The sequence below is a fragment of the Opisthorchis viverrini genome (genome assembly GCF_000715545.1).
Source record: "Opisthorchis viverrini unplaced genomic scaffold opera_v5_227, whole genome shotgun sequence".
NCBI classification, from domain to species: domain Eukaryota; kingdom Metazoa; phylum Platyhelminthes; class Trematoda; order Opisthorchiida; family Opisthorchiidae; genus Opisthorchis; species Opisthorchis viverrini.
The window spans coordinates 465,818-484,706 of NW_008751884.1; the positions used below are offsets into that span (position 1 = coordinate 465,818).

At 41.5% G+C, this 18,889-nt stretch overlaps 1 protein-coding gene across 1 annotated transcript; it reads left to right on the plus strand.

Annotated features, from left to right (window-relative positions):
- Nucleotides 1-2,121: 2,121 nt before the first annotated feature.
- On the plus strand, nt 2,122-17,393 carry T265_14628 (hypothetical protein; the record flags this gene model as incomplete). The annotated part of the gene is made up of 5 exons (XM_009174476.1): nt 2,122-2,408; nt 5,314-5,491; nt 9,091-9,403; nt 11,774-12,069; nt 16,686-17,393. Coding segments are annotated over 5 exons (1,137 nt in total), but the record flags the coding sequence as incomplete, so codon positions are not given.
- Nucleotides 17,394-18,889: the final 1,496 nt, after the last annotated feature.

Sequence of the window (18,889 nt, forward strand, 5' to 3'; positions counted from 1 at the left end):
TTTAACTTTGCGAAACTTTCTGCGAAACCCAGGCGATTCGGGAAGTCATATGGACCTTTAGACCAAAATGTCGGGCACCCTGCACAGCTTCGACGTGGTAATAGATGGGTTCAGGATTACTGGACAAAGATACAGTAATCTGACTTAAGAGTCCCACATGAACCGTTCTGAAGATGACTTATTTTATCTTGGCTTGCGGTGTACGTCGCATCTACGCGACCCCTAAAGGGAAATGAAACATACTTCATGCTTGAGGTTCTACCAGCACGTTCAATCAAGAGGATTTTATGGCAACAAACTACTTTGCTAGTCATAGCATTCAGGATTTGACTTCCACTGGGCCAATAAGAAGACAAACACCTTTGAGGTGTCATAGAGAATATGTCTCAGTAAGATAGCTGTTCCGTCGTCCAAAATGCTGACAGTCTGGCTAACTCAAGTAGATGGAAGAAGAGCTGAACATAATTCGAATTTGAAATAAACGGATCATTCGGAGTAAAATCATTCTGTGTTGATCGTGACCACTCGATCTCTTTCACTTTTAATGCGTCAATCGTCACTTATTTTTTGATGGTTTTAAACAAACTTCGTTGGAAGTTTGAAGTCTTTGATGCTATCTATACCATTCTGAAACCAGATGCTGCTTCCAGATTTCGAAAAATTGGCCATAAATGTTTCCGTTCATGTGCTAAACACTACGCAACTGAGTTTGAAGCCCAAAAGACACGTGACTCTGCCTACTAGTTCATGAATCAACAACTGGTTCTTGGATGTCTCACTGAATGACCCTTACGAATCTAGTCGTAAATATCGCAAAGCACATTGTTCATGGGTAAGCAGTATCGTTTAGCCAAAGGACATCCCCCCTACTTGGTGGAAGGCAGTTTCTGTTTCCAGTGTAAATGACATAAGTGAAACTGCAGATAAACATTGCTCTGGGTTAGCAAACTAGTTTGCGCCTATCCCGCTTCAAGGCTAGGGTAGAGTGAAGGTACGGTGTACAATAACATCGGTAGCAACCATCCATTCAGAACAGTGAGCCTGAACCTACAGTCCAGTCAGGAAATATCCCTTAAGAAGCAAAAACAAAACTGCAAGCCAAGTCATTTTTGTTATGGCTCTGTCTTGAATTTTCACGCAAAAAAGTCCTCCGTTCAAAAGATCACGAGATGAATAAAATAGCCTTTCGTTATTTGACCATTTCCTGGAAATCGGGCACCTGAATGAACAACCTCAGTTTATTCGCCAATGGAGCACAACCAGTCAGTGTATTCACCCACAGAGCCATGCAGTCTGCACGCGCAGTCAATAAAATTGCCCGAATGCGCTCGAAGATACCAAAACTGTAGTCATGGCCTAAAAGTTTTCGAGTTTATTAGTGAGGTTTGATTTGACCTCTCTAGGCTTTAAGATGATTTGGTCAGGCTTTCAGAAACGGTTTGAACGGTTATTCAAGTATCAAAAAGATTAAACTGACGTACAAGTCAAGCATGATGTGACCACTGCCCAGCGCACGTTGGACACACTCTAATTATCTGAACAGTCCAATGCTCCGCCCCTCACACCCCGCTGATGTGGATGCACCAGAACCATTGCGCCAGGAAAGGAGAAGGACCGATCAAATCGGTGTGGTTTGACTGTGAATTCTACCATTTCCGCAACCAACCTCAAGTAATTATTAGTTGTCCCACTGTTTTCATGATTCAGTAGTGCCCAGCATCACCATCGAAGCATGACCACAGTGTGCAACACCAATGCTCCACTGCCGTAAGTCAGTAGTGTTATCCGAATAAGAATTCCTCACAGGCAGATCGATCGATGGGTATTGGGTCGTTTTTTAGCCATCGGGCTAAACGTTGTCACCACTCAAGCGCGAACAAGCCCGCCTGTCAGGACCTGATGATTCAGGTGCGCCTGTGGAGTGGTCTTAGCACGCTCACCTCGCATGCCATATGTTCGGAGTTGAAAACCGAACCTGGCCAAGGATAACCTCATCAGAATAATTGAAACAGGACAAAAAGAGAACGGCTTAACTAAGGGTGATGTGAACGTCAATTTTTACCTTATTTGTGATTCACAGTCATGCAAATCCCAGGTAAACATATTTTTCACGGGTTTTAGGAGCGCCTTCACCAACGAACCCAACAGCCCGATCATAAGAAGTATCGGCAGCTTAAATCAACGGTTTCATTTGATCGTACGGGTAACCATCAACTGCCGGGATTGAGAAATCGATCTGGAGATGTTGGTTCCTACATGGATGGCAGCCAAGGACGCTTGACTGCCTGTTACTGTTGCATGGATTCGCACTATCTCCTCATCATCGTTGGTATAGGTTTGTTGATTCTCGGAATAGTATTGCTATGGGTAACGGATCGTCACGTTCGAACAGGCTGGCTGCTCGCCAGGTAAGACAACGTCCTTTAATTTGTATTCACAGGCATCGAATAGCCTCCCTGTAATAACACGTCATTACTTTATCAGAATTTTTCATATCTTTGTTTCCATGCTCATACCAAGTAAGTCATAACTGATGGACCTCTGAATTCCATGGGCGAATTCCAAAGAGCCGACTGGAACCCAACTACTTAGGAATTTTTCCTCTTTTATGATCTCCTCGAATGTTTTGGGAGGATAAGTCCTTCAAACCTTAGATTAAGGATTGGGAGATGTTGACCCCAGTGCTAACTGGTTTCCCTCCATTTTATTCGACAAAAATTGCTATAAGAGTAACAGTATTTGTAGCCCGGCTGCGTTAATTTGTTGGGACTTAGGTAGCTCGTTATCCATTCACTGAATTTTGCATCATTAATACAAACCCCATAGTGTACTGGCAATGTTTCCAAAATTGGTGGCAAGGATTTTTCGGGCAATTCGTCAAGATCGCCGAACAGATCAACAGGAAACTTGTGCTCCCGGAATTTTTTTTCAAACTGGCTGCTGAACTGTCCATGAATTCTGACTACTACTGAATTATCAGACTGTTTATCCTATCACGAAGCATGACAGAACTTTTACTGAAAAGGTCAAAGTTGAGAGAAAACAGCATCACACATTGAGAGCAGTTAACTCCATACAAAATTCGTAGCTGGACACAATCCAGATGTTCTATTCATAAAGGGTATGAGGTGCCAACTTTACTGGCATCTGTCTGTAAGTCATCATAAAAACCAAACGTGAAGTTAATAATTCAGATTAGCGGAGGCTTTTCTCAGCCAACGATTTCTGTAAAAGCTTTATGCTATTTCATCCACTTTCACGTCACTCAAGAAGGCCATATTTTGCTGACTGTTATTTTAAAGAAATCAGTATTCAACACAATTTAAGGATCATGGTGAACTCAGTTCACCCGACTGCCGACTTAAACCAGTTGTTCTTTGATAGCTAGACAATACCGTCTCTCCCTCAGCTTCATGTTTCATGCACACCGTGTTCAATAGTGCTGCTTTAGCCCTTGCAATTGAGTATATTTGTAGTAGACGAAAGGCTTTTGACTTGGTTTGGCTTATTTGGCGAGTTTTCAGTAGAGTTCCCGAAAAGTTACTGTTTATGTTTCAGTTAAAATGTGGGAAGATTTTACAACAATTTGGGTACAGTGTTTCCCACCTAGCGAATTTTTCTCTTTGGCATCGTCTACTTGTCGGAAATGGATTGTGAACTTTCTACGTGCTTGAATATTTTGACGCTCCATTTTGGGTTTTACTCTCCAACTTTTAACCGTGTTCAATAAATGAAACGTAAACGTGATACTTAACACTTAACATATGAATCTCATAAGATATATGTTTCTTCAGTTGACTGCTAAGAATTCAAATTACCTTGTCAAGCTTGGATTTTATGGGCTCTGCAAACACACTCAAATTCGGACAGAACGTGATCCAAGTTAATGAAAAACCTGATTACTAGCTAAGAATTCCTTTGGACAATTTCCCTCCCATGAAATTCTCCACCTATTTTGGACATCCATTTAAACGTCAGTTCGTTATCTGGGCTTGAATTAAGAGAATGGTCGAGATCAGCTTACAAACAAACGACTACTATCGTTTCCCATTGATTGATTTATTCTAGGAATTAAGATGCCATATCCTGTTTGAAGCATACTTCTATTGGTGGTGATCAATCGCATACAGCTGTCTCTTCGGACTTTCCTTTCTGTACACATCGTAAAACACACTGTATACTGAGTTGACTTGTTGATTCTTGAAACATTAGTTCACTGACAACCGAAAGAGCACTAGATGATCTCCCTTTTTGTAGTAGACTGATAGCCAAATTGGGTTCGTAGGGTCAGTGAAAGGTCATCACATTCTTTACTTCAATTCTGGTTCTTTGTAGAATTTAGTTTCCACATGAGTGCATATATCCGCATAAATGAAACTAACTGTTGAGGTTCCCGATACGGAACTCTGAGTGCCTCATAAGTTCGACAAACCCCGAATATCAAAAGAATAGGGTTCGAAATTCTACTGTAGTATCCGCACGTTGGTAAGCAGATTTATACAATAAACCTCAATTGTCCATGTTGGTAGCGTCAAAAAGTGCACAAGTCTGTCCCTGACCGAAATAGTGCAATGTCATCGTCCGCATACCAAACAACAGAAGGCGGAATGTTGGCTCAGTAGTCTGAATGCGGTCGTCCTTTCCGATGACAGTCTCGTGATTCTTATCGGCGATGGGATCACACGGGACTCATGAGAAAAGTCAAGGCAAACTCAGCAAGCAAGACGCGGGTGTGAGTGTGAATGTGACACATAGACGTTTTAATACAGTGTCAGACGGGAAAGCCTCTGAGGCGGAGTGAGTGACGGGTACAGATAAGCGAAACAAGTGAAGAGTCAAAAGTACAGACATACGTACAATTAGATGGGCAAATTAACATGAGGTCAAGTTAGATTTATACTGACTCTCGGTTAGGATCAATCAGTTCTGAAAGGCTCAGAAATGCTAGTCAAGGAATTTCCATCAAATTTACAATTAGAGTCAGGCGCGCAGCAACCAAGCTTCAGACAATTTGTACATCCATTCACAATGTGCGAAATCCCAGACGGATCATATAATGTTAGGAAATGTAGTCCATCCTTCGGGGTTACACACGCTGACTAGTGGTCAGACAAAAAAACGTATCGTATGAGTAGGCTCTGCCGACGAGGGCGATAACACTGTTCTTAATGATTCCTAAATGGAGCAGTGAACGTGACAAAGCGACTGCGTCTGAGCACATGCAACCACTAATATTTTGCTTCTTGTTTCGTCATTGAGCTTTTGGAATTAAGCATGCGACCAATCTCATTTGGCTCAAATCACTTTTATTAGAACCGGCTTGATCGTTCGAACTGGCGCACTGGAGGATTGTCGCTTGCGAACGAATTCCATTCTGAAGAACTCGCAAACTAACTATTGGAACAAGCAAGTCAGGTTCGTCGCACGTGAAGCCTTTAGACGGGATGCACACCGAATAAAACAAATGATACGACGGATTCAACATGAAAGAGTAAGACTTTTTAAATTGTGTGAAGCAGTCGGATTTCCAAATTTCACATTCTAAATTCTTAGAGGGACACGCAAACTTAAAATTTGCTATCCTATATTCTGACTGTGCTTGCTGTGCTCTTCACTGGATATTTTTTCCCATCAGGAATACTGTTAGAAAAGAGTTCTCTGCACCACCTCATACCACCTGAATGTAGTCCTTTGAAGGATGCTACCGTGTTCCGCCTTGATTTTACATGTCTAAAAACCCCGGAAAATAAGAAAACATGCGTAGTGAAACTTTTGACATGGATGCCAATTTTCATTTCTACTTCATCTGTGTTCACAGCTGACCAGAATGCAAATTAAAAATGCATGTTGGCACTAACTGCCCCTTATGATGTAAAACCTGCGCGAAACTGAACCAGCTCTTTATTCGGATGTTCCAACTCCGCATTCTATGCCACCTTTATTTTGATTCCGCTAAAAGAGATCTTAATGTACACAAGCTCTTTCGGGAAACAAGATCCGTAAATTCTGTTGAAATCTGGGGGAATAGAACTAGGCTATCTTGTTGCCTACGGTTATTGTTACGATCACCCTGATCCAGCAACTATCTCAACTTTTTACGGTTAGCATTAACAGCACAACCGTTGGCAGCGCAAAACTAATACACTAGTGTTTTGCTGTGGTAAAACCATAATTAACTTGGAAATCCTATGGTAAGCGGAAAACAATAATGGATTGTAAAGGGAAGCACATTCATATTATTACAACAACTTCTACAGTAGTAGACATTTTGTCAACACTAATCTTAGTGTGCAATTCATGTTCAACTCACCACGAGTTTGGGCGCTGGTTCGTCAATAAAACCACTAAACAGAAATGGGTGGAACGAGCATCATTTCTGGGTGCCACTTTTGTTCGGGAGATCCTAGACACATCCTGACATACGCCGACAAGTCTGGATGTCTGAGAATGCAAAGAACCCATTATATCGAAAGTGAAATTCCTACTTAAATAGGGGAACTTCAACCGATCTCTCCTGCTTATTTAGACAATCTCATTTTTCCACATGAAGGTAAATATATCAGGTAAGCGATAAGTGAGGAAATCAGCGCTTGAACAGTGCGGACAGAAGGAAATGCAAACAGGGGGCTAGATCACACTTGAGAGGAGATATGTCGAAATCATGCGTCCGTTGTTCAAGGTGTCCTTTGTTAGATAGGCTAGCTCCAGTTTGATACTTAATGCTTTCATACGATCAGCCGAAATATTATTTCGCAGCCCCGTCCTTCTCTCCTCTTCAGTTTTTAGCCTTTCTTTTCCACCAAGTTTCATGGTCAGAGTAAGCTCTAATTTTCACTGAATGTCTGTTTGCTTCCCTGGCTTAATTGTGTTTGGAAAAAGTGGGGAAATTTACCCGAGATTCAATATTCACACTTTCCGATATCCTTCTTGGGTACATTTGGCAATGGTCTAGTGAAGGCGAAAATTCCAGCATCGTGAAAAATTTTTGCCCTCTCGTTCTAGCGTGATTTGACATCAAACGGTGAGGTAACTGGAGGGGTTCAGGAAAGAGTTCTTTTGGAATCGCTTAAATTCAGGACCTGTCAGCCTCTCATTTGCTAAGCGATTTGTTCACCCTTTATACGATCATAGAAGATAAAGACGACCCTGTCAGAATCCATATGTGTTCCAGAGCGAGCGGTAGACAGCCATTGATCGACACCAGCGGTATTTGCTACTATGATCAACTTTGGTCTGGTTCTTGCATGCAGCCAGTCGATGTCGGTTATTTCAGAACGTAGTACTCTGTTTTTAGCACGTAACTGAAGTAGTTGTGGGCAAATATCCGCGCATACTGAGTTCAGTCCAAGCCGAACAGCCGACTGAACCTCAGATCCGCTAAGCCTGCCTACTTGTGCATTCGAATTTCCGCCAACCACAATGATATCTGAAGTTTTAGCCCACCTAAACGGGGAATTCAAGGCTTCATAAAACGTGCCTTTGGTGGAGTCCGAGCCACAATCAAATTGGGTTTAAGCAGACACGGTGAACGGATAACAGTCAGCCTTTCTCATTTGAGACTCTGAACAAATGTTGCTGGGAAAACTGCGCGTAGACGACTATCAACCGGCTGCCAATAAAACTTTTTCCGGGCGAGTCAGAGCGATACCAACCCTCGAAAATCAAGCGGCAGAGTGCTTTGGATCGCCAGATGTTAGTGTTCGGAACAGGGTGGGGAACGATGGAGCAGTTAGTTTATCGACTGTGCTTGGGCCTCGATTTTTTGTTCCATATTAGGGGGTACATTGATTTCACGCCCGACAGCAAGAGCAGTCTATTCCATACTTACTACAGGATGCGAGAAAAAGACATTAAAATAATATGGGTGTCTAGGCTGTCAGCACCGGGTGACCCACGGATGCTGTGGACAAGACCGATGTAGGACGAACAGATTATTAATCCTAACGGATGATCCCATAAAAGGTATTAATAATGAGTAATGCGTGGAACCTATTATTCATTTTGGATCACATTACTAAACTTTTGGAAGACAATGACAGTAAACTGAGACGGTTAGACTAAAAAAAATCTTGCTTCAGCATGCTGCGCTATGCAGCATGACTCTCAGCTGCTTCTTGGCACTAAAGACCAGTGCTATAACACTAGTACTGACACATTTCAATTTATTTAGGATGAAGATTGGCAGACGTTCATCTAAAACGCGCACAAACTAAACAATTGAACGCATCGTCAATTTGTTAAGATGGCACCAGGTGGTAAGCATGGACATATTAGCCTCAATCAATTTGATCTTTCAGCTTCAGATTGTATTCCGGTTGAAACTGATGTCAGAATCTTTTCATCTACCGGCTCCATTGGGTGATCTTGCTGTAATGATGTCCTTGTCACACTAATTCTGTCAGGACTAAAGTGGACTTTGTTATTATTTGTAGGCGCACGAAGTCATTCGTCTATAGGTATCATCAGACCACTTGAAGAAATAACATCATCCCCGTGTTCAAAATGAACAAGCAAACTTGCTAAACAATTCACTTTGTTTGGGAGACCGTTCGTCTACTCGTCAAGTAGTCAATTCAATTATCCTTGAGGTGTTCTCACAACCTAGCCCAAAACACCAACAGTTCTGATCAACACAGCATTTGTCAAGAAATAACGTCAATAAATCTCACCCAAGCTGTTCTATTCAGTTATTGCTTGTGCGCTATTTGTCTGCAAGCACATGCGCGCATTCAAGTGTGACTGACATTCGTCCACATGGGACAGTCTTGTCTCTCTCCCTCTCCTCCAAATAGCCGAGTTGGATTTTGATAAATTTGATAAGTTTGATCACATACACAGACCTGCTTGTGTTCCAGTTCGAATAACGGAATAATGGGAAATTAGCCCAAGAGTTTGTCACATTAAATGGACACAGTAGAAGTGCGGGATGTTTAAAACCAAGAAAACAACTAAATTGAAAAAAAACTAGCTTATGGAAAGATCGTCATAAATAATAAAAATTGAATACAGCACTTCTCAGTTTTCATGAATATGGTTTTTCAGTAAATGTTTTTATTAGTTCCATCAGTGGAACCGAGTTCACTTTTCCAGTTACAGATTTATCAAGGATATCTTAATGAACTTTGCACTGTTGATCGTACGCGACAAAATCTGCAGAACATGGCGAGAAAAGCAAATCCTTCTCCGGCCTATCCACCAACGATGGAAGCAATATCCATGTCAGAACCAACATCGTGTTCGTTGTTTGATGCAAGTGGGCAGCTTAAAAGTTCAGTGCAGAATCACATTAGTGAACAATTTCATGGATCCAATAACCAAACCTCTGACGGGAAGTTGGACCATGATTTTCTTCAAATACCTTCCTGTGTTTTTACTCCAATCGTACCAGCTACATACGCTGAAGGTAAGTTGCGTTTAAAAAATCCATTTCCAGTCTAGCAGCCATTTCATTTACGACACCCAAAGCAATATATCTGCTCTTCGTTTCCCACGAGTAGTTTTGTCACAGGTGTAGTTCCATTTGTCTGCACAACATTAAAATTTCATCCACGGGATGAAACATCTGTTAAAGGAAAGTTTAAACTCCCGAATCTCCTGAGATGGCCGTGACCGTAAAGGATTTGCTAATAAGACAGGATTTCTAAACCGCATCCCCTGTGCAGCATATCCATGCGTAGCCAAAATGCCAGACTTTGCTTTCTAAAAGAGCCCGTTAAGCTTCTGGTCAAAAGACAACCATCGAATCTATGCAATCTATTCATGCAGATTATAAAACCATCGTGAGTGGGAACCCATATTTGGAATTTCTCTAAGTGAATTCGCTAAGGTACCCGGATGTGGGAATATAATTCATGGAAAGCTGTAAAACTTAATAACTCACAGAAATCTTTGCTGAGTTCTCCGTTTTAAGTGGCCAAACATCCTAAACTTGGGTGGCTTTCTACCGTATAAAGAGGCGGATGAAGTGCACAAGAACAAGGAATCTCGGAAAATCGTGTTGGTAGTTCGCAGCAATAATAATCATTGCAAATGAACTGCTTGTTAAGAAAATGCAACAGGGGCTTAGGCGTATTTCCGCATTCAATGATTCCGCTGTTGACCAAAAGCTTCACAAGTATGAAATTCTTAATTCAATCATGCAAAATATATGTTAGACAGATCGTATGAACAATAATAGCTTCGATCACAAAAAAGCTGTGGGGCGTTTCAATAGTTTATGCCATTTCTGACATGATCTCTGAAAGACACCCTATTACCGCGGTGTGACTCTGTACGCGCCTAACCAGATGATTTTTCATTGACCCCCCTAAAACCCAAAGAACAGAAAACAGGCAGGCAATTACTCCACAAATATACTCTTACTTTTTATACACACATGAATTCCGCGCACGGGCATACCCTTCTTTGCCTGGGTAAATTCTCATTTCTTCTGCAAAACGTCAATGTTCCTAAAAGTGAATCCGTTCGACACAATCAATATATAACTGGAACTTGAGTGTAAAGCAGTGAAATATGTTGTTGTACGTGAAAAGACTGGAGAAATGCGGGTTGAAAATTGGGCACGGAGTGCGGGACTTTCTATATGTTGTGAACATAGGACGAAGGTTACTTGTGATTTATCTACACCAAATCCCGCAAATGACGTGATCCAAAATGTCTCCATTGTACACGTGATTCACGGAGCGCACAAACCCACATTTGGGAGATTCCCGGAACTCATTTAAGTAGCTTTATAGCATTTACCTCTATTCAAACCACTCTAACAGCCCTATCGATACATGTTTAATTACAGAGGTACATGTCAATACAGGTAAGCGTATAACAAAAGAGGTCAACGTTCTATGACTTATTTTTCTTCTATCACCGCCTTTCTGTGATCCACATCTGTTTCACTTTTTATCAGAAAAAACTTTCGCAACAGGTACTTTCGAAGGCCCGATTAACCACCATCCTCTAGACATTTGAAAAATCCAGTAGACCTAAACCATCTGGCTTACAATTACCGAGGGTCCGTCACTTCGTTCTTTTTCAACCATGAACCAATCCAACATGAGGTGAAACGAAGAACTTTTTCAGTGTTATTTACAGTGCCATTGGTTTCCAATCAGCTTGTTAACAAACATTATCTGGGACGCTTCACTAGGTGAAGTTTTTTGTATTGAGCCCAAGAATTGCAGGAGTCGAACGAAGAACTTCGGTTTTAATGTCATTCAAAGAAGTATAAAGTTCAATCCAAGTGTTCAATAATAAACTGATGCTGAAGCCAGAAAATTGGGAGCCACAGAACTGCAACTACTAGCATTCGTATTCCGATCTCAGGCTTTACCAACAATTTACTAATCCCGGTGATATAGTTCCAATTCAAATGAGCTCAAAGAGCTTTAGCATCCTTTGGTTAAGACACGTCCTGTTGACTAACGTTGTATGAAAAAGGAATGGCAAGATGGGATCCAAATAAACAATGTTATTCTCGGTTAGCTGTCATATGTAATCTGACAGTCGCAGGGATCAAGATCTCCAAATGTTTCCTGAAAATTTTTTCAAATAACCTTTCCCAACAATCGGTAAACCCCGTTGTCTTACCTTGCAATACTTTTATCTCTATGAATGAGAGTGAATTCCTATGCAATCCCGAATAGATGGGCTGGAACAAATAAACTCTAAAGGATTTACTTTGAGCACACGGTATTGTGGGTATCTTTGGTTTGTCTCAAATGATACATTTGATTCAAGTAAAACCATTTTGCTCAACATCAGGTTTGATTCTTTTCAGGTCAGTCTTCTCGCATTATTCGGCTGACCAAATCGAGGGATGTCCTCTGGAGAGGTAACGCAACTTTTGTTTCAGCAACGAATCAGTCAAAGAACTCGCGCTTCAAATCCGGTGATCCGTTACCCGAGGAGCTAGGAATGGCCCTATCTACGGGAAGCCTAGCATTGCTACTAAATGCCTGTCAGCAGCTCATCTTAACTGGACTAACTGTTACATTGGCGATGGTTGGTTTTTTGGTGTGCCTTCAGTTGGCTAAGTTTTTGGCACAGCGGTTGCTGCCGATTCGAACAAGGAAGGTTAGTCATTTGTAAGAAGGATACCATTATGCCCAAATATTACATTCATATTCCTGATATGACAATACTTCCCAGGAAATGAGGCCTGTGGATGCTTGAATCAGAAGCCACTGAAAACCGATCGACTGTATGATTCATGATGCAATCCGTGATTTAAATTATGTATGATAAATCGATGGAACGTATGTGCCTCCGAGTCACAGATGAACTCTTTTTATGGCGACTGCATTTGCGCCACCAGTCAGTTGTTTGCAACGATTAGCCAACACTGGTGTACGTGAATTCACTCTGGGGGCACGAAATAGGTGGTACATACTGCAATACAACGTACGTACAACATACACTGGTCAAAATTAGAGTATAGCGACAAAATATCGTTTCCCCAGACTCATGGAATACGTAATTACAGCGGTGCTGCGTAATCTGTAGAAATTTGTAGTTATTTTGTTTAGGGAAAGTACATTCACTGGGGCGTAAGTAGGCCTAATGCACCCTCGTAAGGACTAAGTAATACTTCAAGGCGGACTATTTCATTCGACATGAATCTAATTGGAATGCCCAGAATCTACAAGCCAAGGATAAAATTAGTAGTGAAACGGGTATTGTCAGACATTTTTGAACTTTTTCTAATCTTTTATAAGTTAATTTTCATCACGACAGTTTTGGTTTCCAAATAACGGACTCATAAGAACCAAACAGCCTACGAGCCCTCAAGGAACAACCTACATTATAATCTGCGGGTCATCTGTTACAGAGGCGTCTAATGTACTTTTCAACGAGCTTACGATGATGACTCAAGTAGGGGGTTGTTATCTACATTCAGGCAATCGAACAACAGACTTATTATCAAACCTGAACGCCTTACTGAGACTTGGTAAATGACAACTTAAGAAGGACTTTTATAGGATATCCACACCGGATTCTGTGCAAATAAAGCGAGGGGATTTAGTGTTGTGTCGCATTTTCAGTTTTCCATTGGAGATTTCTTCGTGTATGGAAGTAAATCAATGCGGATGCCTCATCCTTATGAGAGGTCATCAAGAGTGCTCATTTCACGAAACTCTAAAGAGTCTCGAACGCGCAACAGTCCGGCTGGTAGTCTAAACGCCTAACCGTGTGAGTGGCTAAGCAACACTGAGTGATTCGTACTTACGGCACAGCGCCTATCATCCCCGAAACTCAAATGAAGAATAAAATTCACCTGATGAGTAAAACTTCCATTTTAGGGGCCACCACTTGAAAAGCTTAGTTCCACGTGATGTGGATGTTGTAACTTAGGGCTTAGCCGTGTCATATCTTATCTAGTTGCTGATCACTATGCTGATAAGCTGATTACGGCCGGGTATTTGAGTGTCCCAGTAACTTGCCGGGAGGTCGCGGGTTTTAGACTGCCTTGAATTCTTGAGCTGCGTTTTGCTGAGGATTCCCGGCAACGATGATGCAGCCGTAACTGTACGGATTTTGACACAAATTGGCTCTGTTTACGCGTTAAGATCTCCATTTAAATTTCCCGAAGCTCCTCATACCAACAACAATAATTAAACTTGTGAGGTCATAGTGGAAATGTCAGTATTAATATACCTATGTTTATTAGTCAACGTTTCGGCAATCGTCGGTGGCTTTCCTCGGGAAGAAATGACAGGCTTTTTGAAAAAAAAACGAAGGAAGTTTGTGATCCAAACTGTATCTAGAGTTTTATACTCTTGCAAAACTCTTCTCAAAATAAATCGCCCAGGGAAAAATATTCCTGGCCTGTTTCTCGGCATGCACGATAATTGTAGGTGGGAGCATGGCTTGAAAATTTCGTCTTCATATCACTCATTTCTGAAAAGTTCTCCTTCCATCCTTGGGCAATCATTCTAGTTAGACCGTACCAAGGTTTGGCTCCGAATATCTAACACGCAAGGCAGGCTCGTTACCATTAGTTTGCCTACGAACACTAAATCCACCGAGTTAACTTGCTCAGTAGTTTTCAAGATCTCGCAGCACTACCTGAGTGAGAGGTCCTGACAGTTGATGCATGGGGCAAACCAATCACATCGCCCAAGCGTGAAAACGCTCGCCTGTTCAGATTTGATAAATCAGATGCGTCCAGGATGTGCTTGTGGGATAGTGATAGTACACTCGCCTTGCATGCCGATTTCGGTATGGCCAAAGATATATGCTGCTCTTACACGATCGAAGCTTCAGTTCAGAGCTTTCTGTCATTGGGTTGAACTTATAGGACCGAGTCAAGAGGAGGACAGGTCGAACTGAGTGACGTGAAGGGGGCACCCGATGTTTCCGTCTCTCTTATCATCAAGCATCTTGCAGAGGAAGTGCTAAATCACACTTCTAATAGTTTCTCTGTTGGACGGGGTGGTCAGAGGAGTAAGAAAGTTCCTCAAACATTTTGAGGTACATTGCTAATCAGGGGAGTTGACTTGATCAACGATGGCTACTTAAGCATGAGTATTTGAAATTAGTTAAGCCACTCAGGTGATCTGGATCGCAGGTTTGTTTTAGGCATCTATCATAGTTTCAAATAAATTCGGAGGAGGCAAACGTGTGCAGGCGGTAAAAAAAGATGAGATTACTAGCACTGTGCCCTGAGGACACCAAAGATATGAACTTCAACAAAGAACTAAAAAAAATTCGAAATTGGCAGACGCACATCTGGCGAAGAATGGCCCACGCCAGTGACCTATGTTTCTGCTATTATGTATTCCATCCGCATAACCGTTTCCTTAAGTCTGCTTCGAACAGTCTGATTTCCCATATCAGGACTGTTTGCAACAAGCAGGTAACCGTCCGTGCAACAGTCAAAAATCAATGATGTGAGTGAAATACAACTTAAAAACTACATGCTTGGAAAGTCGATGACCATTCAAATAAAAATACGGGTGTGCCTATGTAAATGCAAGGATGTATCGGTAGACATAAATCGATATGTGCAAAATGCCATGAGTGCCACTTGCAACTTAGGTAGGGAGGAGTGCAACACAAATAAGTGAAAATTTGTCGATTAAACGAACCCTGTGTGGTAGCTTCGTTTAGAGCGGAGAAAGAACGTTTGCTATCCAGTTGCCCAGATGAACGAAAGAGCCAGCTTGTACGGATGAACAGGTTGGTCGGACTACAAGTTAGCACGGCAATAAGATATATGTATGGCTCCCATTGCGAAATAGCAGTAAAAACTTTTTTGTCAGAAGTCCTGTCATTGATACTGGGCACACGAAATTCGCCTGCTCATTGCATTATCGGAAACTTGGCCACAGAATATGGTCAGAATAAATTCAAAGATATCGAATGATTTCAAAGTAGAAGTTAGGCTTGTGTATATTTGAACACCACTTTATATCTGTCCGAAAATAGAATTTTTGTGCTACCGTTAAGCTGCTGCTGTATGTGGCGAAATCGTTCGCTGGCTGTTTTTAAGAAGGAACCAAAAGGCAACCTAAGTGTGAACATTTTGAAACATCCCGTCTTAGTGAAAGATTTTGACAAATGTATGGTGAATATTTTCCAGAAACTCACCGTGCCTTTTATGCTATTTCCGATGCATGATAGAATATTCCCTAGTGGGGGTCTAATCTTCATTTCCCAAATGATGGCAATTCAACAATAAGGAGTACCAGCGGCTCACTACGCAAAAGCGGTGTTCAACGAAGTCCAATGACTTCTCTTGCAGGACCATCATTTGTCAAAAATCTGCATTGATGGCGTACCCTGCGCATGTGAGACGTTCGTCTACCAAGAGGACGTTTTTTCTGCTCTAAATTCTTGTTATCAAGGGGTCTTCGGAGGACATACCGTTTCAGACAATGAGCAATAAAAGGGATATTTTTTTATTTTGTGGGGTCGTGGTGTCTATCTGGGTAGAGTTTACGTGGCCTTTCTTGGAAATCGTTATATATTCTCAAGAACGTAACACTCGAACACGCTCAGTGGCTAGTCTTGAAGGGATTGTCGAGTTAATCCTTGTGTCATGTGTTGACTAAGTGCTGATGAGGTTCGCAGAAGATGCTCGGCGGCTGATATTCTGTTGTCCCACTGTGATGCTTTGTTATATTTAATTAAAAGTTGTAGTTAACTTGTCCTCATCCTCTCTCCTAGAAACATAGGATGTTTTTCAGTAACTCCACCCTTCTCCCCCTCTTTTCGCCTTCTAATGGAACCTTAGCCCTCCATAGTTATATGCCACTTAAGCAACGGGTCCCAGTATTGGTGTCTGCCGTCAATGGTTATGATGGCTATGATGATCAACATTAATTAACTGTATTGAAATACAGTCATCAGTAGCTCAAACTTTAACCGTCAAATTCCAGTACAAACGGTTTGCTTTTGGAATTTCTACCGCAGTCTTGAAGACACCCACCTAAATATTTCCCCCTATTTAGGTCATTTGATTCAGTACACTGAACTTCTTATTAGTAACACTTTTATCCGTCTACTGGTTCAGCACCATTGAGGATTATGAGTATATGATTATAATTTTAGCTGCCACATGCTGTGTCTATAAATATTCTAGGGAATGTGAGTTCCAGAGATGTGACGAAACCGAGAAATGTAAGCACATTGTAATACATACATACATTGTAATACATAATACACATGCGCTGCTTTCCATGTTTTAGGTCTTATTAGTCACTACTCACCCGGTTCATCCAGCAAACCCGCCCTGCTTCCAGACAATATGAATTCTTCTGAAGGATTTCAGTTATCAGGGACCTCAGCCAAGGATCTCTTAGCTCCCTTGTAACTACTCAGTTTCCTTAGGAGATCTCTACTCTTGCCTCGTGCGTTGATGGATGGAGATTGCCCAAGTCCTGTACAGTCATCTGTATTCGTTTTTACTCTCGTCTTTTCGAAGAACCGGCATGCCCCGAGTATGCGGATTTTCTGAATTCTTGCTGTTTTATCCATCAAATTTGTGATCACTTTCAAGTATCAACCACACACCGGCGAGTTCCTCTCCTCTTAAACGCATCTCCTATCAAAGTTTCTCATCATCTTGTACAAGGAATCAGGACTTTACCTTTCTTCCAGTGAGTAAACTTTGGGGAAACATGTCTCATCATATACTCTAGTGCATACCAAGCATCTGACCAATCCTCATTCCATCTCTAGCTTGAATTTAGGACTTCGAAATTCTTCCTATTGTTCTTCAGTTCTAACACTTCCAAATTACCTCGACACTTTCAATCAGTGATATTTGTGTTTGACGAGCGCCTGCCGATTCTTGTACACAAAATGGTAAAATCCCGTTGAGATTGTGATTGTCTATTCTGCACTTCTGCCCCACAGAGTGAAAAAGCTCGGTTTGACCAAAATATAATGTCAACCGAAGGATAATTCATGGAGTTTTGAAAAATGGTTCTCGCGCTCTGCTCATGTTCCACGAACAGTGCGTCTGAAACATTTGTTGGCACCTCTTACACACACCGCGGAAGCTTTCATTGCTTCACTTGCTAATTTCCGCATTAACTGAGTCAATGGAAGAAGACAGTAGTGCGCTCACTAACAGTATATGTGTAAAATAACCGGAGGAAACCGACCCTCACAAAGGTCTCACCAGAAGATTTGCCTACGGCCATCTCCTATTTCACTGCTTGCTTCGGGGTTTGCATATTATACGCACTTTATGGATCTTATTCGGTTTGGGCTCCCCAAACAGTTGTCAATAATCAGCTAGCCAAATGAATGGAATATTCAACTTCAGTAAACTGTTGTTAAACAAGCCCGTAACAACAACATTCAACCTATCCTCCGTAGGGCTATCTGTTATCCGAAGGGTTCACTTGTTAGGATCCTAGGGAGTGGAAAACACTCCAGTATCGCCCAAACAAACCCAACATATAGTTGTTTGAAGAAAACAACGACAAAAATGTTCAACTAATTCGGAACTGACGATTCTGCCGGTGGCAACTGGCATGCAGCATGTTAGTGGATGTAGAAGTTGCTAAAACAACGCATCACTGAAGATAATGTAACGTGATTTTGGAATTTTAATGGAGTGTTACGAAAATTCCAGCTCTGTACGGCTATTTCACCGAAACCCCAGAGTGTTTCAAGCCCGGTTAATACTTTGAGCACCTAACCGTCAGACCATTAGCGGCGGATTACACGCACTTAGAAAGGACGAAACACCACTTGTCTTTCAATAACGGGATCCATATTCTGCAGTCATTTGTTGGCTGGCTGCTTGAGTAGCAACTTTTCAGACGGACAATTTACCCACCGAACAAATTTTTATGCCCGTTATTATTAGGGTTCCGTAAAGATCTCAAATTTACTTACGCATTAGAACTATTGCGGGCAGTTATAACCGACTAAAATACCTTGTTAGGATGGCTCAGCTACATTTTACAACCATTTATGGCGTTGTGGGGATCTGTACCAACAATAATAATCTAAGAAGGTAAAACTGAGATCATTCAGGCTGGTGGGAACGCATGGGTTACTGGCATTGGGTATAATGTGCAACTCAAGTACATAGGAGATTTCTGCAACGGTTGGGGAAACTGTTAATTCATGAATTCACATTTGACCTTGATGTTATTTGATTTGGAAGATGGTTTCAGAAGAAATGCTTATTTTGAAGTAAAACAGAAATACCAAAGATTTACACTGTCTGAATAACTTGCGTAAATGACAGTACGATTGATCAACACCGACGGATTGGATAAAGTTCTGATCCATCACCGATCAACTTCTATTAGCTTTTTACAAAATGTTTTACTTTGTTTTACTTTTCTTTACTCTCTGGGTTTGCGCGTTCATGTTCACACTGATAGTTCACGGTGATAGTTTAAAATGATGATTAAAAATGATGTGCTCC